Consider the following 24,847-nt stretch of genomic DNA (forward strand, 5'->3'; position numbering starts at 1 on the left):
ATCAGTTGTCTTCTGCTTCTTGCTTTGCGGGATTACGTGTTATTTTGATCTTTGAAAATCTGATGATTTTTTTTTCAAGTCAAAAACGCATTTCGCGATTTTTAAACAAACATTGTAATTCATGTCTAGTCTACATCGTGCAATTTTATAAAATGATCATTTAATAACAACATCCATTACACAAAAATAGTTTTCTTACGAATCATGCTAAAGACAGGCAAAATATAGAATGCACTGATTGCAACACATTTATATATATATATATATATATATATATATATATATATATATATATATATGTAACTTACTTATGTGAATTTGACTGATATTCCAAATAAGCAAGTCGCTTTGCCCCACCCTGTATATATATATATATATATATATATATATATATATGGTGGGGTAAACCACACAACCATCGCTTTATATATATATATATATATATATATATATATATATATGTGTGTGTGATGGTTGTGTGGTTCGAATAAGAGAAAAAAGTGTATATTTAAAAGAGTGTAGCCATTAACAATTGTAGGTTTTTCAGATTTTTATCATTTTTTTTTTTTTTAAATCTTTTAATAACGTGTTTCAAGCTTTCTCCAGATATTTTTATATAAAAGTTTTGTTAAAAGTTTATGGAATTTCTTCTTATTTCTGCTAGCACCGATTGTGTTTCTGGGGGGTGTTTCCAGTGGGGCAGGTCAAAGGTTTAATCGGCTAGAGTTGAAATGCATATAGGAATATATATATATATATATATATATATATATATATATATATATATATATTAGTGTTGGGACGATTCCTAATTTTTATACGATTCCGATTCCAGGAAAATATTGATTAACGATTCCGATACCAAGTACGATTCCGATTCCGATTCCTAGGGAATTTATTGTTTTGAAATATACCAGGTAGTTTTATACTTATGGTCGGTAGTTCCCAAATATGTTCCCTAACTTTGGAAGAGATATTTTATGTCTACACCGTCGTGTTTTGGATTAAATAAAATTATTATATAGCAAACTAAACGGAAAAATTAGCAAAATTTATTCTAGAGAAAATTTATTTTACTTAATTGGAATACAGAAAAAAAAACTCAAAGAAAATAGAATTTATCCTTCAGAGAAAAAACAAATAAAATAGAATTTATATAACAGAACAAAAACAAGAAAATTAGAGAATAAATACACACGATTCATTATTTTGGTCCTCATAATTAGCAGATTTAATGAATTAAATAAAAAAAATATAGCGGAAGAGAAAGAAAATATATACTAATTAAATATAAAAAAGATAAATATTTAATTTAATAATTTATAAATGAACGTGCGTAATGAAAAAAAAAAACAATATACCACGTGACATGGCGCCGTAGATACAAAATAACCGGGTTTGTATTACTGTACACATAGATTCGAAAAAGTTGTCAAAAAACAAATATATAACAAACAAATATTATCAAAGGCAAGATAAGTTACTTTTCTACCAAACTGGATACATTTTTTTTGTTTTTATTCAATGTAACATGTTTATTCAGCTCGAAAAACATGCAGTGTTTACCGATGTATTGGAAAATTCAAAATGGCGCCCGACACTCTCTTTAACATGGCAAGTTCGGGAAAAGGTGTTATAAATAATAAACTAGACAAAATACTATTAAAAAAAACACCGAATATATATCAAAATATGTCACGGTAACATATATTGAGCGAGTTTCTAGCAGTATTTTGTATAGTTTATTATTTAAAACATCTTTTCCCAAACTTACCGTGTTAAAGAGAGTGTCGGGCGCCATTTTGAATTTTCCAATACATCGGTAAACACTGTATGCTTTTCGAGCTGAATAAACATGTTACATTGAATAAAAACCCGAAAAATATATCCAGTTAGGTAGAAAAATAACTTATCTTGCCTTTAATAACATTTATTTGTTATATATTTGTTTTTTGACAACTTTTTCGAATCTATGTGTACAGTAATACAAACCCAACTATAAGTCCTTAGTAAAATTCTATTTATAAATACTTTTTAAAATGAAATTATTTAATTAATCGTAAATATTATTTAGACATAAAAATTAACTGATTACAAAACCTTTTAAAAATATATATATATTAATTTCTTTTTCGTTCGGCAAAGAATTGCGCAAAACACTTTTAATTTTCAATTTAAAATTCTAGAAAAAAGATTATATTATTCTGCTTTTAATATAATCAAATTCAGGGTTTTCTCTTTCTGGAGAAAAAAAAAATAATGGATTTTATTTCAATGAAATTAAAAAAACAAAAACTTGACTGAATTGAATTAATTACCCTTAAATTAACGAAGGGGTTATTTAATAACTTTAGGTTTGGAAGAGATAGGTATGGGGTCGATTTTTTTTAAACTTCAAAAGAAACCGACTACTGTCAAAACTTTGCGAAATAATACAACGTGATCAATTTCATTTTAGAGATATTTCTTTCAAAAGCCTTCTTTTAAAAAAAGAAAAAAAAGTATATTGTTCTATTAAACCTTTTACTGTTTAAATAATTTGACTTTGCTCGTTTTATTTTAAGAAAATATAAGTTGAAAAAGCATTTTCATTCAGTATTAGAAGATTTGTCAGTAAAAAAAAACAATCGCCAAAAAGATAAGCGTTTTTTTAATTTTTACTCGCTATATAGAGCCCTGCATACTTCTTTTCAAGTTAACTCTTTTGTAGTTTTGATTACAATAGATCTGAATGAATGAACCTTGTAAGGGAGGGGCACTAAGCATTTCCCTGTTAATAATGAATTTCTTTGGTTTCTTTTTATTTCTCTCTTGCGGTTAGAAATATCAGGAATTTTTTTTCTTTTTTTCAACATCAGACTAAAAGAATCGTAATGAAGAAATCGGAAAATTAAGGTATTTTTTAACGATGCGATTCCGATACCTCCCAAAATACACGATTCTTACGATTAACGATTCCGATTAATCGTCCCACCACTAATATATATATATACATATAGGTATTATATTTATTCAATATATATATAGGTATTATATATATATATATATATATATATATATATATAGGTATTATATTTATTCAATATATATATATATATATATATATATATATATAGGTATTATATTTATTCAATATATACCCATATATATATATAGAATAAATATAATATATTATACATGTATTCAATATATTTAATGTGATCAAAATATTATACAAGTATTCTTTAAATTATCAATATGATAGGTAGGTATAGTGTAGGTATTAAATATATACGTATTTATTATATATGTGTATATTCAAGACATACATTTATTCTATGCGTGTGTGTGCGTTTATTGTGTGTGTGTGTATATATCTATATATATATATAATGTGTTATTCAATACTTTGCTAAAATACTTTCACTTGTTTTCTTTTCTTTATAAGGGAAATGTTTTTTTTTTACTACCGTTTTTAAAATCTGCAAAGTTTGATGAAACTATCACATCGTTAATTAGATTCTGGTAATGGAAACATATGTAACTAAGCAGATTAAAAAACAGTAATAAAAAAGTATTTTGCTCTTTTATAGTTTTTTTTACCATTTACTCAGTAAATGTATGATTATATATATATATATATATATATATATATATATATATATATATATATATATGGTTTTATTTGTTTTTGTTAGCAATACTTTTTGAATGAATTCAATTATTTATACAAAAGTGCATTTTTACCTAAATGCGAGTTGGGAATAATTTTCCCTTTGACCAATTTGATACCTCCTAAATGGGGAGCGGTATATATATATATATATATTATTTTAAAAATATAATTATCCACTGACACGTGTTTCGTCATCTACGACTCATCAGAGTGACTGAATATATATATATATATATATATATATATATATATATGTATGTATGTATATATATATATATGTGAGGTTATTGTTTTCCAATTAAGTATATATGTATATATATATATATATATATATATATATATGTGAGGTTATTGTTTTCCAATTAAGTATATATATATATATATGTATATATATATATGTGAGGTTATTGTTTTCCAATTAAGTATATATATATATATATATATGTATATATATATATATATATATATCCCTGAACTTTAATAATTTTGATTTCAGTATTTTTTTTTTACACACACACACTTGTAGTTTACTTGCCAGCTTTATGACTGCACTAAACACAAACCAAGTATAAAAAAAAAAAAGACTATCAATAACCTGTAAGGTTATGGAAGCTCAAACAAGGAGATTGTAATCGGATGCAATTTTTTTTTTTTTCTTCGTCAAACAAACAAACCGTGAAGCACAAATGTTTCGAGCTATTGGAAAAATCATCAAACACATTCCAGACAACAAAAGAATTACGTTCAAATTAAAAACAAAACATCCAGGCAGATAAGTAAAAGTTCCGCTTACCAAATCTGATTTTTCCTGATGAGCAGAATTTTTTTTTTTTTGCAGAATTATTATTTTTTTTGGAGAAAAAAAAATAAGCAAAAAAAAAATATATATATATATATACTTATTGTGATTTTCAATATGAACAAAAATTTTTTTTTAAATAAACATGAAAAGATTTAAAATAAAAACAAAAAACTATAGATCTGGTTGTCGATAAAATTTCTTAAAGTAGTGTATATGTTGATTTTTTTGTTTCTCTTTTTAATTTTTTCAGATTTGAACAAAATTAATTAATAGTATTTAAGTATAAAGTGAGAGACAACTCTTCAAAAATAAAAAAAATGCCACACTCCACCGCCTACGCAAATTTTATATTTATTTATTTTTTTTTACAAACTTTCATAAATTTCTAGGATATTTCTGCATTTAAATAAAAAAAAAATTATTTGGTTGTTGTGTTGGAAAAGAAATGAGGAAAGTTACTGGCTCCGCTGTATTTTTCGTGTTCTTGGAGTTAGTCTCTGTTTTATGGTTGTGGTTTCATATGTGTAAAAAAAAATGGTCGACAAAGGGGAGTCAACTCTTAAAGATTATCTCCCTTCGATCACCAAAATTTTAGTTTTTTCTTCAATTAGAGTTCCCTTGTTCTGTTCTGTACTGACTGATCAGAAGTCAGTGTGCTCCAAAAATATCATTAGTTTATAACAAAACAAAAGACTGTTGAACAATCATGAATTAAACCTGGTGGACAAGCCAGCATAGAGTGAAATTATTGAAAAAAAGTCTAAGTTTTTAAAACCAATTTATGTTTTAGTTTATTCCTTATTCATTTTATTTATAATTAGCAGCTGCGCCGCGTCGGCACACACAACGCCAGACCAAACACAAAATCGAGTACACTCAACATCAAGTACATTCAACATCGTCTTACCATCAACGCTTACCTTGTGAACTCGGAGTATCGGAAATTCTAAACTAAAGAGTAAAGATAATAAGTAACTGTTGGATAAAATGATGGTTAAAATTATTACGAACTTGCCAGGATTCGAACCAGGAATCTTCTGATCCATAGTCAGATGCGTTATCCATTGCAGCACAAGTCCTGTCCGTATGCCACAAGATATTACCGCGACTGTATACAGACAGTGCTAAATTCCGTTGACATGGGCAGATAACTTTTTCGACATGTTTACGAAACGGCTCCAAACCCTTTATTTCGGGCTTTTTGAGTGACTCGGCGTTGTTCGTTACGAACCATATATTGATAAGGACAATCTAGGGACTCATAAATATCAGGAAAAAAAAAAAAGAATTTTTCAGTCGGTGCATCCGTTCGGAAGTTTTATTGGTATATATCATCATGTGCTATCCTTCGTGTCCGAAGACGACTTCCTGTGAACCATCATTCTCCACTTGTCACGGTCGCAACTGAGGGTCTGCCAGATTCCAGTAGGGATCAAGCTGTCCTTTAGATTTCGTTTGACGGTGTCACGAAACCTGAGCTTAGCTCTGCCTATGCCTCATACCCCATCCTCTATGCACAAAACAAAATCACTAAACCCCACCACCACCTAACTAAGGGTAAGGATTATGAGTAAACGTTGGATAAAATGATGGTTAAAATTATTACGAACTTGCCAGGATTCGAACCTGGAATCTTCTGATCCACAGTCAGACACGTTATCCATTGCGCCACAAGTCCTGTCTGTATGCAGAAAGATGTTACTGTGACTGTATACAGACAGTGCTAAATTCCATTGACATGGGCAGGTAACTTTTTTGGACAATTGCCCGAAACGGCTCGAAAACTCTTATTTCGGGCTTTTTGTGTGACTCGGCGTTGTTTGTTTCAAACCATATATAGATAAGGACAATCTAGGAACTCACATCTTTCAGGGGAAAAAAAAAGAATTCGTCAATTCGGTGCATCCGTTCGAAAGTTTTATTGGTATACACAAATAAATAAATATTGTGTCGTACTTTATATTTTTCAAGGACCACTTCACCATGAATTTTTTGTTTACAAACTTTCCTAAATTCCTACGTTATTTCTGCATTTAAATTTCCAAAAAATTGTTTTTATTTTGTTTTATTTTTAACTCGCCAACATTACAACTTTCCAGTCATGTTGTTTATAAAATTAGCGAAAGTACCCATCCATACTAGGATTCTAAACTGTTCCCGAATTTTCTAGAAAAGACAAGACAACATCTAAATATTTTTCATTTGTTTATTATCTATATATTAATACGATAGCGTGTGTGTTATTTTCTGTGTCACGTTTACATCCGGGTCATGTAATTGTTATGTACTTCCATTTCTTGTAATAAATAATTTTACTAAGAATACTTAATAAGTTTTAGTTTCAGTTTCGATTTCGATTATAGCTGATGGCACTAAAGTTATATATATATATATATATATATATATATATATATATATATATATATCCAATCAAAAGTCGATATTTTATTAAATCTGTCAATTTGAATAGACGACGTTTTCAATATCCATGAGTGTATTATAATATTAATATTTTAAAAAGTTTTTAAAAGTTATTTTTTTAAGTTTGTAAAATAAATCAGCATTTAACAAAATTTCTAGTGGCCACCTTAAGTTCCGAGCGGTATTTTTATTAACGTTCATTTAACCCGAATTATTGTCAGAATAATTCATGTATTTTATTCTTATTTTTTATTTTTTTTTGTCATTATAAAAAAATAATATATTAATACGATAGCGTGTGTGTTCTTTTGTGTGCCACGCTTACATCTGGGTCGTTTAATTGTTATGTACTTCCATGTCTTGTCATAAATAATTTTACCAAGAATTCTTCATAAGTTATGGTTTCGGTTTTGATTATAGTTGATGGCACTTAAGTCATCTATTTTTTTTATAAATAACTTTATCAAGAATTCTTCATAATTTTGGTTTTGCTTATAGCTGATGAACCCATATATGATATATTTTTTATTTTTTAAATCGCAACTTTATGATATATATACAGACAAACTTTAGTTGACCTTTTCACAACTAAATATTTTCTTTTATTAGCCAAATAGAAAAGTTACTAGCCAAACCCACATGATTTTTAGAATATGACATCTTCGTTTCATGACGACTATATGCATCATAAAAAATTTTCTGTATATTTTTTAATAAGTGTAATTCTAAATATACAACAAATTTTATGTTGATACTTGAAGATATAAACATTTTAATTTCTTCAGATATTTTTTAATATTTTCTTAAACAGCCTTCGTTAAAAAAAATAAATTTTTTTTTAATTTCTATTAAACTTTGATTGTTTAAATAATTTAACTTTGTTCGTTTTATAAAAGAAAAAGCTGTAAAGATATTTTTTTTATAATTTACTGAGTAGTGAGCTTTGGAAGATTGTTGGTGGAAGAAATACAACCGTCAAAAGATGAGCATTTCATTACTTCTAGTCGTCACTTTGAAAAAAAAATCACTCACAAATGTGACTTTCACTCTGGATAAATACTTTTGCAGCTTTAACAAAAGAGCTACAATAATATCAGAGCGTCTCCATTTATGCTGAACATCTACAGAATGCCAACATCAATATATTACGTATGAATAAGCCCCCTAACAACAAACGATTCCCCAGTTCGATACAAAACACCTGATGAAGGCCGGAGGGCAAAACGGCCGAAACGTTGTGACGATAACAACCAAGATGATGAAGTCAGTCTGACAATCTCAATCAATGAAAACACCTCATCTCAAAAAAAAAAAAATACAGACAATTACTATATATATATATATATATATATATATATATATATATATATATATATATATATATATATAGTAATTGTCTGTATTTTTTTTTATATATATATATATACACACACACACACACATACAGGGTGTCCACAAAGTCTGGCTACATAATCTACAGGATGCTTCCACAAAGTCTGGCTACATAATGTACCTATTTACTATGCCTCCCCACAGGACAGAGTTAGACACCAAGGTCGTTTTTTAACGTGGAGAAAAGGTACAAAAATAAAAAATTGTCTCAGTCGTGAAGGACTGCTCCCCCACCGAAAGAGAACAAGAAATGGAAGTGCAGCATCTGGAGAACAGATACTACACTTTGAGATATTAAATCCTTTATTCATGTTAAAAATACATTGAAAATCAACACTCTTAGTAGTTGTTATTATTATTATTATTTTTAATAAAATTTATTTCGGTTTCTTTATTCAATATCTGCTAGAAAAATTTCTGGAAGGAAAAGAATTGTTTAGTTTCTATTATTCAAACTACTGTTCTCCTTTTGTTTTTTCATTGTTTATACGGTCCCGAGCAACGCCGGGTAGCCCTGCTAGTCTATATATATAAATCCCAAACGTTCTTCTGGAGTATTGTCAAACTGGGGAATCTGCACAGAGTCTCTAATGGGACCCTTTATTTAATTCCTACTTGTATTTCATATGACAGGATGGAACGATAAAATTGTCTCCCTAGAAATGATGACATGATTCCATTTCCGTTTGATGAAACTGGGTGTGGCAGCAGGATTCAGCACCGGTGTACGAATTCAAAAAGACCCAGGCTTGGCTTCAGAACGAGTGCTACGACTTTGTAACCGTCTCTCACTGCCCTCCTCCTCCCTCCATCTGAACCCATTTGGTCATACGCCGAGAACATCACCAACATGACCTCTCACAACACCAAAGCCAGCCTGATCAGCACCATCCCCCAAGTATTCGCTGACCTCCTGCCAGCCCTTGTTGAAAAGGCATGCTCCCAGTTCCGGACTCGTATCAACCCTGTATTAAAACTTCTTTTTTTCTCCCTCTCTTCTTATTTCCTCACATCCCTCTTTCACCTCTTTTTAGAAATAGCTTAAAATCTGTTCTTCCATGATGAAACCTGATCCAGTTGACATCCAAATAATGAATAATTTTGTTTTATTTTTATTTTTTTACATATTATACATCCAGGGCAATGCTGATCAAGAAAATATACACTTTGTGAGTCTTTAGTTAGTAGTTGTTTCCTTATTTTTTTTTTTTACAAAAGGATTACCATTTATCAAAGCCCAGAGCTGCTGCTCATATGTGGCAACATTACTCAATCCTTTGACGTACTTGGCTCTTATATAGTGAAATATCTACTGGAGCGGTAGAATGATCCAAACACTTTTCTGGTGATCTTGGCAATGGATCTGATGTTATGTGTTCCATTTCAGATCAGAAGTAATGGTCAGACTCAGAAGCTTGTCAAAACATGGAGCGTCCTCAAGATGAGAGTCATTCATTTCAATTGATGCCAGATATGGGTCAGAGCGTTGTTGATAGAAAGAGAAGCTTGGTTTTTAGATGCATTAAAAGTAACCAGCCACCTTTTTCCCCATTGCACAACTTGCTCAAGATCAGAAGAGAACCTTGTTTCCTTCAATAACTACAAGAAACCTTCTCTACCACCAATAGCAATGGCCAAAAACACATTACCTGAAAGTACTTCTTTTAAACTCCTCGGCCTAACGTTTACAGGGAATATGAACTGGAATAGATACATTGAGAGCATTGCCAAGGCTGCTCCAAGGAAGGTTGGCTCCCTCTACCGTGCTAGAAAACTACTTACGCCTGACAGTATCCTATACCTCTATAAGGCAACCATTCGCCCATGTATGGAGTACTGTTGTCACCTCTGGGCTGGTGCATCTGCTGCTTGTCTCTTGCTCCTGGACAGGGTTCAAAAGAGAGTCGCCAAGCTGATAGGTCCTGAACTGTCATCTAGGCTTCAGCCTCTGTTCCATCGACGAGATGTTGCATCCCTCTGCCTGCTCTACAAATACTTTAATGTTGAATACTCTGACGAACTGCAAACACTTGTACCTCCTTGACGTAACTACCCCCGACAAACCCGACAAGCTACTAAGTCTCATCCCTTTACAGTAGAGATCCCTAGGTGCAAGAAAGCCTTTTACTCCAATAATTTTTTCCCCAGAACTGTGGGTCTTTGGAACTCCCTTCCGGGATTCTGCTTTCCCAACTGCAATGATATGCAGAAGTTCAAGTGTAATGTGAACAAACATCTTTCTACTCATCTCCCTTCATAATGCCCCTGCTAATTAAGTTCCTGATAGTAGGCCCCTGCTTCAAAGTGGCACTATGCCTTGTTTGGGGTGAAAATTAAATTTAAAAAAAAAAAAAAAAATCAGAAAGATCTTGGTCATTTCCGGCCTTTGAAGTGTTGCCATAGATGGTAGTGTTATCTGCATAAATGTCTACAAATGATCTAGGAATGTGATTTGGGAAATCGTTGACAAAGTACAGGAAGAGAGTTGCGTCTAGGATGGAAGCCTGAGGGACGCCAGCATTAATACTGTGATTATGATTTCTGCTCATCAAGCACTACTCTTATAAATAGGAATGATTTAATAACTGAGAATAAACAGACGTTCGCTTCGCCGCTAGTACAGCTTTTAAATTTAACATGCGTTCATAACGGCACAAATCCTCAACGTTCATGATGACGACGATGATGGTTGTTACGAATAGGTGAATTCAACATGAATAAAGGAGTAAAACAATCCGAAATACACAGCTTATATATATATATATATATATATATATATATATATATATATATGATGATGGTAACGTCTTGTCAGACGAGTGCCACTCCTTCAGACACTTGAATTCCATGAGCCCAAAAATGACTTCCATTGCCACAGGACCATTTTAATAGAAAAATGCCTGAGGGAGTATCTATACACAGATGATGTTACAGAGTCTTAGCTTCGTACGACAGCTAAGTCTCTCTCTCTCGGTTCAAATAATAACTGAGGGACACCAGCATTAATACTATGATTATGATTTCTGCTCATCAAGCACTACTCTTATAAATAGGAATGATTTAATAACTGAGAAGACATCTCCAGCTATAGTATAGCAGATCTTTGATTTGTTAAGAACTATTGTCCTAGAAATTAAACTGTTTTGGATTTACAAATGTACACGGACAACTAAATATAAAAGAAAGCAATGTTATTATTTGAGTTAAAATTTAGAAAGCAAATTTTAGTCATTGATGGCTTGATAATGGAATGGTCGTATTAGTCTAAATATTATTAGCAGGTAAAAAAAGCAGACGAGACGTGGCACAGAAATATAGACAAAAAATATGGCCCATATGTTAAATGCTATAATGTATTAGGTATAAATTTAAATTTGAATATAAATAATTTTTTTGAAATAAAAATCGAATAATTTTTTTTTTTTTTTTTTTTAAATTGCTTTCATTTTTATCATGGTGAAATGGTTGTAGAAAAAAGAAAAATTAATGAAAGAGAAAATATAGAAAACAAAAAATTCTACTGTGAAAATGGTTAAATTTTTGCCCCAAACTTTTCAAAGAGAAAAAAAATTTTTTTTTTTTTTTTTTTCTCTTTGAAAAGTTCTCAAAAATGTCCGAACAATTTAATTCCATCATTTAAATTGTTCGAACAACTATTCTCATCTCAAAATGTTTCGGACGATGTAAACTTTTTTTTTTTTACACGGTGGTCACCACTTATCAAGGCCCAGAAGCCACTCAGGGATAAAGGTTATTACAAGTACAGTACGTTAGTGTGCTGATTTAATGAAGTGTTTACTTAAGGGGGCACTTCATTAGGAATTTGTTTACGTTGGACTTGAAGACATCCAGGTTGTAGTCAGGTAGGAAGCAGGCAGATGGAACAGAGTTCCACAGGCATGCAGTTCTAAGAAAGAAGCTTTGTTCATGGAATCTACGTTTTTGATTTAGGCACAGATAAGGAGTGGGGGAAAATTTTTCACAGTGGATTCAGCTAGACGGGTGTTTTTCGTGAAAGATTGGCAAGGGGGGACCAGAGATTGGAGTTCAGACGAGCACCTGCCATGGAAATAACGACAAAACAAGGATAGGCTCGCAACGTCTCTTCTGTGGGAGAGAGGTTGCAGGGAAGACTCAGAGCCACCAGAAAATATCCGAAACCCAATAAACACACATTATTTACATATTAGCAAACATAAAGTGGACTTGTAACACAATACAGGATGTAACAATAAAATTATTGCCCTAGAAAAGACAACATGATTCCATTTCCGTTTGATGAAATATTTCTGGCCACGGTTATGGTCTTTGGTGTGGTTTCAAGAGGGCCACATCATGCCACCTCACATCTTTAAAGTTGACTTGAAAGTCAACACCAAAAAGTACCTGGATGTGCTGAAGAGTGTCGTGATCCTCTGGTGCAATCGGGTAGCCACTGGCAGACCCTGGGTGTGGCAGCAGGACTTGGCACTGACTCCCAATTCCGAAGGGACCTAGGCTTAGCTTCAGACGCAGTGCTAGTACTTTGTAATGATCTCTCACTGTCCCCTCTCCTCCCTGGACCTGAACCTGCTGGACTAGTTCATTTGGTAATACATCAAGAACATCACCAACATGACCTCCCACAACACCAAAGCCAGCCTGATCGCAGAGTATTTCTTGAGCTCCCGCCAGCACTTGCGGAAAAGGCATGCTCCCAGTTCCGTGTAGAGACAATGATTGAGGCTGAAGGCGGCTACATTGAATAGATGCCAACTCTCCTACATAATCAAGTTACCTGAATTGACTTTTTTCAATAAAAGTTCTAAAATAAAGCTGTAGTGTTTCACTCTGTAATCTATAATATAAATCTCACCTGTCTGTTTAAATGTATGGATGTATGTATGTTTATATGTCTGCTTAAAACTGCTGACAGAGGCGACAGATTTTCACAAAATTGGTATTGTTTTGAAGCTTGACCCTTCGGACAACAAATATAAAAAATTGGCTAAAAACATTAATTCCTTCACCCTCAGCTGTGCACTTTAAAAGTGATATTCTCCTGAAGGTTGAAGGTTCAATCCTCAGTGTGGGCGACCAAAAAATACAATTGCAAATTACTTAGGACCTTTATCCAGTCATGGTTGACGGAACAAGAGCATGCTAACCCCCCCCCCCCCCCGAAGTAAATAAAGGGTTTTGCTTGATTCTAGAGGTACACCTGAAAAAGGTTGGAAGTTACATCGACCGAAACGTTGTGAAAATCACACTCAAGATGAGAACAGATGAATCAAAATAATGCGTAGACGATGAAAAGTTGAAAAAAATTAACATCTTTCTGCGATTTTCTATTACTATATAAAATATTTTAATTTACATTATATCAGAATATTTGAAAATGAAACATAAAAACATTAATTATATATATATATATATATATATATATATATATATATATATATATTAGTAATTTATAAACTATATATGGCGATTAAGCTACACTGAATATTCGGCGTTTCATCCACTCTAGGATTCGTCAGGCTTATGCGCATAAGCCTGAAGAGTCCTAGAGTGGATGAAACGCCGAATATTCAGTGTAGCTTAATCGCCATATATATTTTATAAATTACTAACTAGCTCTACCTATGTATTGAGCACTTTTGAAGTAAATACTAAAAGTTTACGCACAAATCTATACTTTCGTATATTAATTTTTTGTGAGTAAATGAAGTAGTTATACATATATATATATATATATATATATACACGGCATAATCGCGTTGACACATCGGTTCTCGTCAGATCACAGAAGTTGAGCAACGTTGAGCCTGGCACTATGGTTGACCATTTGGGAATTCTAGGTGCTGTGTGTGCTCTCCGCTTATCTCGGCATTTGTTTCCAGTCGTCCTGTACTTCACTTGCCACTGGTATTTAACAATGTCGGCTCAGGAGAGGTGCGGTTAGAGGTTGCGCACCTCCTGCCACAGAAATTTCATGCGCAAGCAACCCTTCGTGGGTATCCATAGTCTGTTCGAGACTGAAGGAGCCTGCTATATATATATATATATATATATATATATATATATATATATATATATATATATATATAGGGCAGTTTTTGGAGGCAGCAAACTTTAAATTAAAATAAATCACAGAAAATATTTTTATAAGAAAAATATGGGGGTTGTTCCAAACATTAACTTTTTAGCATGTACAATCAATAGTTGCTAAGTAGTATGCAATTAAATAAAATTAATTTAAAGCTTGCCACCTCTAAAAAAACAAAAAATTGTGTGTGTGTGTGTGTGTGTGTATACAAAATATTCTATGTATGTAAAAAGGTATATGTATGCCTAAATATGAAATATTATATATAAAAACAAAAAATTTATACGTATATGTATATATAAATGAAAACTTAAATTGAAAATGGCACGTGAAAAAGAAAATTATAATTTTTTTTTTTTAATAATTTTAAATATTTTTAATAAATAAAAGTTTTACAATTTTTTTTTTTTATTCAATGGTAAAATCTCAAATAGAGAAATAATAATAAAAAAAGGAAACCTGAAAATTTTCATTTCCAATGCGATATCAAGTAAAAAAGATTCCCCTTTTATGTTGAGTTGAAAGAGGAAGTCCGGAGAGCTTCCAAAAGACCAGCACCGAAACTGTTTCAGATTAAAACGCAAATAAAGAAGCCATAGCTGCAACAATCGATGTGCACTTTATTTACTGCTCAGAATTCGCCATAAAATTGTTAGACGTCCCGATTTTAAGTAATGCACCTCAGTTGAACGTATTCTCCTTAGCTATCTATAATATAAAAGCAAAAATGTGTGTGCTTGTGTGCATTTTTTTGTATATCCGCCTAAGGCTTTTGGAGGGGGGGCACTAATTCTTAGAACTTTTTATATACTCCCTAGATTATAATATCTCCGATTTACGAAACAAGGTCACGTCTGTATCTTTTATTTCAACGACTTTCATATTACAAAATTCGCGCTGTGATTTCATTTCTATGGCGTGATGTCTGACCTAGAAAACCACGTATTGACGTTCGTTTAACCACCTGCTTTTTTAAAAGTTTATTTTCAACCATTCTCACTTCTCTGCCCGCTTAGTAATGCACCTCAGTTGAACGTATTCTCCTACAGCCCAAACCACTGGACCGATCATGAACAAACCTGATATGATGATGGTCTCCCGCCTAGGGATGGTGCACACCATTATTTCAAGGTCAAAGGTTAAAGTCATATTTCGTATGGCTCTTCATAAATGGAGCGTACAGCAAAGTCCCATGCAAAGAGCAGATATCTTTGCTAGTATTAAATATTTTATTAAATGATTTTTTTTTTTTTTTATTGAATTAATTTTTGGAATTATTTGGGAGATGAGTAAATTTGTTTTTTTATCTCATTATTCGGACTATTATACTCATCTATCCCACCCAAAGCAGAGGATTAGTTAACGAAACCGTGGTGAGATAATAAGAACTATAAACTTAGTAATTGTCTGTATTTTTGAGACGAGGTAATTTATAATATAATAATAACCTACTGAGCAAACCAAGCATAGAGCTGAATGCAATTTGGACACCTCTGATAGAGAGAGAAAACCTTGAATAACAACATAGGTTTAACATTAACAAAAACCAACTAAGAATTGTCCTATGGCCGAGTGGTCCTAGACGTTGTATCAAAGTTTACAGTTACCCAAAGGTGCTGAGTTCAATCCTGAACGAAGCCAGTGAAAAAAGTAACATTCAAAACAGAGAATCAGCAACTATGTCCCAGAGCCTAGCTGGAGTCCGAACACGGTACCCCGTAATAATAATAAAGGGTTGGGTTCGAGACTCCTAACAAACTAACTAACTCCCCAGTTCGATACAAAACACCTGACGAAGGCCGGAGGGCAAAATGGCCGAAACGTTGTGACAATAACAACCAAGATGAGGAAGTCAGTCGGACAATCTCAAACACTTAGTTAAACTTACAGTCAATTTTCATTTGTTATTGTTCTTATTTATTTGCCTCCCCACGAGGGCAGAGGTAAACACAAGGTTGGTTTTTAATGTGGGAAGAAATCCAGCTTCTCAAAAAGAGGCACTCTGGATAGGAACCAAAAAAAAAAAAAAAAAATTGCCTCGGTCTAGAAAGATTTCTCCTCCACTGATATTGACAGAAAAAGTGAAGTGTAATATATGAACAGATACTACACTGTGTTCCTTGTTGTAGGGTGACAATTTTATCATTCCACCCATAGACTTCTATTAATGCAGTATTGAACAATCTTTTAAGGCTCAACTCAGGAGGGAAAATAGTATCTATTCTGTTGCCATGAGACTATACTCCCAGACATTACCTCCCCTTTTGGGTTGGGGTGGGTAGTATTTTAATATATGCTCGTTCATCATAATACCATCTTCCCAGGCATTAACTCAATTTGGGGAGGGAGGTTGCACACTTTTTTAGTTCAAAAGGTTTAATTTTTGATATTTTAAAAAATTGAAGACTATGAAGTCCTCGGTATTTGCTTTACATGTTGATTTGCTGCAAAGAACATGGCACAACAATAACAAATAAAAATTGGCCAATCAGAATCTGTTTTGCCAACTTAAACGCTATGTAAGACTAATATTGAAAAAATTACCAGCTTTTCTGCATATCTATCTATATATCTATAAAAGTGAAATTGTGTCTGTGTGTCTGTACATCTACCAAACTACTCTGTCAATTTTTGATCTACAGATTCGAGGTTTGACATAAGGGGTATTGAGATTTGGGAAAATCTTATCAAGCGGATTTTGGCCAAAAATTTGGCTATTAAGGGATCAAAGTTCAACGATTTCACCTTTGAAAACTCTACCAAACTCCTCCACCAATTTTGGGTCTAAACAATTGAAATTTTAGATGTAGGTTACTTGGACATGGGTCAAACTTTTTAATTCGATTTGAGCCCAAAACAACAAACGTTAAGGGGTCAAAATTGGGTCAAAGTCTTAAAAAATTTGACCTCTGCGGTTTCTACCAAATTAATCAGCCAATTTTTGCTCTAAACATTTGAAATTTTACAAAGTGTATTCAGACATAGAGCAAGATGTCTAATTTCTAAGTTTTTGGCCAAAAATTTGGCTGTTAAGGGGTCAAAGTTCAAAAGATTAAACCTTTGGGAATCTAGTAAACTATTCAGTCAATTTTGGGTCTAAACATTTGAAATTTTACATAAACATGTAGCAAACTTTTTAATATATATATATATATGTATATATATATAAAATAAATGTCTCGGAAGTAGAGTGAAAAGCATATCTTATTTTTCTTTTATTAATATTATTGGAATCTTTTCCTTTTTTCCTTGTACACATTTTTGTGAATTATTCCCTGGGTTTCTGCCTTTGGATTATTATGGACCATCTTCTCCCAATTACGGGATTTCCTTGGATTTTACTTGTACAAATGGAAATTCTTTTAACTTTCTTAAGTTTTACATTTGGATTTTACCGTCACTGGATTTTTTTATCTTCCACCAGACTATCCATTAATGTGTAATCACCCTTTTCTTTACCATATTCCCTCTGCTTAATTTATTTTGTTTTCAAGTAAGATCTTTGACTTACTTGTTGTTACATCAAATACTTCTGCATGCAAAATCCGATCCCGCATTTTGCTAATTCCTACCCTCTGATGAGAAGGAAAGTATTTCTTCGAAACTCCGCGGATTAAGGACCATCCATTTATCTAGTGTTTCCTTTTCAGATTAAATATGTTTTTAACTCATTTCAAAGTGTTTTTTAACATATTTTATTAACTGTTTGCTCATTATATATATATATATATATATATATATATATATATATATATATATGCACATAAAGTTATGAACAGTAAATAGGGTCTGGGTAAAGCCGGGCTGAACTGCTATATTAACAACACAACCATCTTGCTTCCCAGCTCCTCACCCTTGATACTCCTCCATAAATCTGGCCCTTACCATAGAAACCCTTTACACATCGATGGCAATATTATTTTATTGTTAAGCATATGTTCATTTATCATAATACCATCTTTCCAGGTATTAACTCCAGATTTCTTTTTGGGGTCGGGGCAGTTTATTAGAAAATTTTTTTTTTAAACACGTGTAATCTTTAATTAATTGAAGACTATGAAGTATTTGCTTTACACGCAAAGAACATGGCACAGCAATAATCAATAAAAATTGGCTAGTCAGAATAGAATTTGTCAACTTAAAATGCTATGTAGGTCTAATGTTTAAAAAAAAATTCAACCAGCTTTCCTGCATATTAGATGTATATATTAACAACACAACCATCTTACTGCCCAGCTCCTCACCCTTACTATCCCTACAAATCTGGCCCCTATCATAGAAACCCTTTATATGTCAATGACAATATTTTATTGCTCAGTTCTGAGTCTTATACAAATAAATGTACACATCGATTGCTTTTTTAATTGTGAATAAAAAGCTGCGTTTCTAAATGTGATATTAAAAATATTAATGAGAGTATTTATAGGATTGCTATTTTTTTTAAGCAGTAGCAGCAGCAATAGCAAATAAAAATAAACAAGTATGAAGATTTACTGACACTTACTGATTCTTTGATGGCCATGAAGCCATGACAGATCCACCGTCTTGTCGTGCCATCTCTGCAGATGTACGCAAATCCTTTGTCATCATTGCGATCGGGGGCACAAAACGAAACTTTTTCTATCGTTTGGTCAACTATCATACTCTGAAAAAAAAATAAAAATATCGGAGAAAAATGAAGAATGAAAGAAACTGAAGCAATTTTTTACGATACAAACTGCTAAATATAATGCTTGGTAAAATTTGATTGGTTGTTTTTGTTTTACAGCATATCAACCCTTTTCGGGTTATTTAATGCTGAATCCAAAGATTTTGAAGAAAATTTTTTTAATAAAATATATTTGTTGTTTTTTTTATTTATATATAGAAAGAGGTTTGTGTTTACTATAAGCGTTTTACGCAAATATTATGCAAGTATAAATCATGTAGAATATCTGCATGAATATAATAACACGTAATAGTTAACTAAAGATGATCATCCCATAAGAAAACCGAAAAAAACTAATAGGGAATTAATTAAAATGAATGTTCAAATATTACGCAATTAAAAAGTATGTAGAATACGTGATAATTCCTATTTACAATGCCTCCCTACGGGACAGAGTTAGACACCAGGGTCGTTTTGTAACGTGAAGAAAAGGAACAAAAATTAAACTTCTCTCAATCGTGAAGGATTTCTCCTTCACTGACAGAGAACCAGAAATTGAAGTGTAGCAAATGAAGAACAGATATTACACTTTGATCTAGACCTGAAGGCTAGAACGTCTGCTCTTATGGGGTTATAAGAAAACAAAAAAAAACTAATAGGGAATTAATTAAAATGAATGTTTAAAAGAATATGCAAATTAGCTAGATCTTTTGCTAGTGAATGCAATTCCACGACCCATATATAAGAAAGTTGTATTTTCTTTTTAAATAAACAGAAAAAGATTCGCCTTTTTTTCTTCTTGTTCTTCAGGCCAAGATGTTTTTTCTGTTATCAAAGTGGAGTATCTGTTCCGGCAGATACTGTAATCAAAAACCATATGTAGGGGCAACGCCACATATAAGACCATTGCTCTTCTGCAATCAGTTTTGGTCAATTTAGGGGAGAACCTTCATACCAATTGTTACTATCCAGTCCCCTCTCGGGGGAGCTGGTCCTCCTCCCCTCACTCTCCACATTAAAAAATGAATGTTTAAAAGAATATGCAAATTATCTAGGTCTTTTGCATATGAATGCAATTCCACGACCCATATATAACAAAGTTGTATTTTCTTTTTAAATAAATAAAAAAGGTGCTTTTAATATGAATATCAATACAATGTTTTTGTTTTACGGCATATCAACCCTTTTCAGGTTATTTAATGCCAAATCCAGTGATTTTGAAGAATATTCTTTTAATAGAATATATTTGTTTTGTTTTTTTAAGTCGGTTTCTATTTAACCCATAGTTGGGACCCTAACAGGTACTAACACTCCGGGTCAGAGTGGACCTGGAAGCAATGGCATTTAAAGGGTGGCTCCACACTACCCAAAGCCCGCAAGAAGGGGCCTCACCATTGGATATAGCTTAAGGTCATATCCAGGACCAGTTAAATTTGGCATTAAGTTGTAAACAGGATATGTTTTAGACAAAGGTGGGGAAGGGAAGGGTAGTACACCCTGCTTAGAAATAAACTAAATATATTGCTCAGTTAAATTTGGAAGCATGCATGGCATAGGATATGACATGGGCCAACAAGATATTACTAATTAGTGACTTCAACTCTGCCCACTACACACACACAGGTCAATGGAATTGGAACAATATCATTTTTTTTAATAGACTGCTTAATGTTGTAAATCATAATCAAGGAAAAATAAAGAATGAAAGGAGAAAATAATATATACATAGCTTTGAATATGTAATGATATGGGCTAACAAGATACTACTAATTAGTGACTTCAACTCTATCTCCCTCCCCACTACACACACACGTGCACAAAAATCAAGAATTTGGAGCAAATATGATATCAATCAAATAAATGATTTGCTTCTTTTTAATACAAATAAACACAAACAGCAACCCTAGTTGAAGCCAGTGTCTTACATAGAGCTGAGAGGTCATGTGCAGGGTTGTTTCAGTGGAGCAAACTGGAGGGTTAGGGTTGGGGCTAGGGTTAGGGTTAGGGTTGTGGTTGGGGCTAGGGTTGAGGTTGTGGTTAGGGTTGGAGCTAGGGTTGGGGTTCAGGTTGGAGTTAGGGTTCAGAGTATTGTTGTCACATCTAGACTAGTTTCCAAAAAGAATCTCCAACCTAATTCATCCCATAACCAAAATGTTGCATCTCTGTTCCTGTGTTATAAATATTTTAATGGAATATTTCCTGATGAAATTGTATCCTGTAAATAACAGGGACTAACTAAGAATGCCCATATCATCACCTAACACATCTGGAGTAAGTAAACATGCCGCGTTCATTTAAAAATACCTTTGAATATGACGAAACAAATCCCATGGTGGAAAGTCAATCAGTCAAGAATTATGATCTATACACGAGACCAAGCTGTAGAGATGCAGCAACCTTTCTGACGTTCTAATTTGGCTGTTAGTTTCAGTTCGGCAATTGTTGGGATAAAATAACAGTAAAAGGTTTCCAATATTTCTAGAACCATCTCTCGTCATTGAAACCGATTTGCAAATATTTTTTTTTTTACACATAGTAAGGGTTATTGCGTGTACAGTAATCAAAGGGATAATATCGTAGTAATCGTTAGTAATGGAGATTTGATAAAGAGTCTTACTTAACGGGGCGGTTCATCAGGAATTTGTTTATGTTGGACTTGAAGACATTCAAGTTGTAGTCAGGTGGGAAACAGGCAAATGGAAGAGAGTTTCCAGTAAACCAACTGGCCCTGATGGCATCCCAATTATAGTGTTAAAAAAGCTTCAACCAGAACTCGCTCCCATACTTACGAAACTATTTAAGCACTGCCTTAAGGAGAAGTGCTTTCTGACTCCCTGGAAGACCTCATCAGTTTGCCCTGTATTTAAGAATTCAGGTGGTAAGTCACCTCCCTCTCAGTACAGACCAATAAGTCTCCTGTGTGTTATGAGTAAGTTGCTGGAATTCATATTAAATAGAGAAATAGTCAACCACCTCAGCAGGAATAACCTTCTTAGTGACACACAATATGGTTTCCGCTCTGCAAGATCTACCGCAGATGTGCTGACGGTTATATCCCACAGGATTAGTGAATCTCTTGACAAAGGCTTCCTTTCTAGGGCAATTGCTCTTGACATATCAAAGGCCTTCGACAAAGTATGGCATAAGGGTCTACTTCACAAGATTTCCAGCTACGGTATAACTGGAAATGTTTTCTCAATCATTAAATCATTTCATCAAATCTCCACACTAACGCAATGTACTTGCAATAACCCTTATCCCTGAGTGGCTTCCGGGCCTTGATAAGTGGTAATCACCGTGTAAAAAAAAAAAAAAGAGTTCCACAGGCGTGCACTTCTAAGAAAGAAGCTTTGTTCATGGAATCTACGTTTTGATTTAGGCACAGATAAAGTGTGGGGAAAATTTTTGACAGTGGTTTCAGCTAGACGGGTGTTTATCGTGAAAGATTGGCGAGGGGGATCAGAGATTGGAGCTCAGACGAGCACTTGCCACGGAAATAACGATAAAACAAAAACAGGCTCACAACGTCTCTTTTGTGGGAGAGAGGTTGCAGGGAAGAGAAAAGGGCATCCCCCGACTAAGCCACGTGTTTATCGTGAAAGTCTGTAAAAATTAATCAATAATATCAACAAAAAAACGAGTATATTTCTGTACTTACCTTACTAATTTCATCGACCACACGTAATGCATCTCCAGAAACGTATAATATTGCCCGTTGATATTTGCCCTTGCATTGCTGGAAAGAAAAAGAAACAAGAAATTAAAACATCCAGGTCCTTCGTATGCTCTGCTATTAATTTCTCTCTCTGATACTTTATTTATTCATGTCTTTTACTTTTTTTTTTTCAATCAGTTATTGCATTCTCTCTCTTTCTCTCTCTCTCTCTCTCTCTCTCAACATCTCCAATAAAAAAAAAAAACGAAACCTGAAATGAGTTACAAATTATTATGGGGGAAAAGATGGATAAAAAAGTAAAAATTTTGGAAATTTTCAGATTATTAAAAAAAATTTTTTTTTCATTTTAAATAAATTTAAATATTTAAAGGTTAAAGCTGTAAAAATTGACAGAGTTATTGCATAGGGAAATGTACACACACATACACAGACACACACACACTTTCACTTTTATATATATATAGATTATATAATTATTATTTATTGAATTATGGTATAATTATATAATTTTATAATGTAGAAAATCATATACACACAATAATGCTTGTTGTTGTTGTTGTTGTTGTTGTTGCTGTTGTTATTATTTACTTATTTTATTTTTTATTTTTATTTTTTAAAATGAACTCTCCTGTCGATTTCAAGATATGAGGTTCTGCCATAACAACTAAGCTGCCCAGAAATAAACATAGATTTGTTTTGTATATCAAATTTCGAATCTGTAGACTAAAAATTGACAGAGTTATTGCATAGGGAAATGTACACACATACACACACACATACACTTTCACTTTTATATATATATAGATTATATAATTATTATTTATTGGATTATGGTATAATTATACAATTTTATAATGTAGAAAATCATATACACACAATAATGCTTGTTGTTGTTGTTGTTGTTGTTGTTGTTGTTGAATTAAAAATTTAAAGCAACAAAGTCTACTATCATTAATTTCGACATTTTAGTCCGTTAAAAACAGGCAAAAAATTATAGCGCGTTGACTAGAATAAGTGTTTATGTCAAATTTATGGTTGAATATGGTTAAATTTGTGCTCATTGTTGCATTTAATACTAAGCCCTATTAATTTCCAACTGCGCATCCACTGGATACCATATTACTTAGTTTGCTGCACCTTATCATAACAAAGGTTCATGTAAAATTTCAGCCAGGCATAAAATATGAATATATTTTAATTAATGCAAATTCTTCATTTATCATAAACATAAAGACCGTAGGTATTAACTCCTTTAAAAAAGAAAAAAAAAAAATGAAGTAAAAAGAAAAAACGGAAAAACCTGCATGCGCTGAGATTGAAACCAAATTCTAAACATATTAATCAAACATGATAACCATTAGGCCAGCTTGACACCTATTATATAAAAGCGAAAATGTGTGTTTGTGGGTGCGTTTTTTTGTATGTCCAGCAAAGAACTTTTTATATACTCCTTAAGATTATAATATCTATGATTTATGAAACGAGGTCGTCCATCTTATTTAAGCGACTTTCACTCTATTTCGCTCTCTTTCTTCCTCTCACGTGTTTGTTTGCTTGGTTTTTTAAATTCACTTTCCAGAAGAATGGAAAGTGAATATCTTTTTTTTTTTTTTTACACAGTGATCACCACTTATCAAGGCCCGGAAGCTTCTGGGATTGACCTTTACTCCTGATCTGAAATGGAACATGTACATAAAATCCGTTGCTAAGGTCACTGAAAACATGGTGGGATCCTCGTATCGATCCAGTAAATATCTCACAGCTGAGGCAATTCTCTACCTATATAAGAGCCAGGTACGTCCAAAGATGGAGTACTGTTGCCACATCTAGTCAGGAGCTGCTAGAAAGAACTTATCCTGCCTTGACAGAGTTCAAAATAGACTTCGTAGCTTAGTGGGAGATGCCCTTTTCTCTTCCCTGCAACCTCTTTCCCACAGAAGAGACGTTACAAACCTGTCTCTGCTTTATCGTTATTTTCATGGCAAGTGATCGTCTGAGCTTCAATCTGTGGTCCCCCCCTGGCCTGACTTTCATGAAGAACACTTGTCTAGCTGAAACCACTATCAATAATTTCTCCCACTCTTTATCTGTGCCTAAACCTAAATTTAGATTCCATGAGCAAAGTTTCTTCTGTTTGCCTGTTTTCTACCTGACTACAATTAGGT

The 24,847-nt window shown here is 32.8% G+C and overlaps 1 protein-coding gene and 1 non-coding gene across 30 annotated transcripts in view; both read right to left on the bottom strand.

Moving 5' to 3' along the window:
- The window catches only part of LOC145270991 (protein numb-like), a 464,442-nt gene that overhangs the window by 68,410 nt on the left and 371,185 nt on the right, over positions 1-24,847 (bottom strand). For 11 of the 29 annotated variants that reach the window (XM_080126556.1, XM_080126554.1, XM_080126546.1 and 8 more), the window contains 2 exons: positions 22,665-22,742; positions 18,863-19,003 (listed from right to left, as the gene is read on the bottom strand). In XM_080126556.1, the coding sequence (XP_079982682.1) occupies positions 18,863-19,003; positions 22,665-22,742 (219 nt within the window). Of the gene's footprint in view, positions 1-4,448; positions 4,464-18,856; positions 19,004-22,664; positions 22,743-24,847 lie in introns of all 29 variants that reach the window. The other 18 variants (XM_080126550.1, XM_080126548.1, XM_080126541.1 and 15 more) reach the window with 2 other exon arrangements.
- Trnah-gug (transfer RNA histidin (anticodon GUG)) lies at positions 6,063-6,135 on the bottom strand. Its single transcript has one exon. It is a non-coding gene; the product is annotated as a tRNA-His (tRNA).

The sequence above is a fragment of the Euprymna scolopes genome, chromosome 46 (genome assembly GCF_053919585.1).
Source record: "Euprymna scolopes isolate OS-2025 chromosome 46, ASM5391958v1, whole genome shotgun sequence".
Lineage (NCBI taxonomy): Eukaryota > Metazoa > Mollusca > Cephalopoda > Sepiida > Sepiolidae > Euprymna > Euprymna scolopes.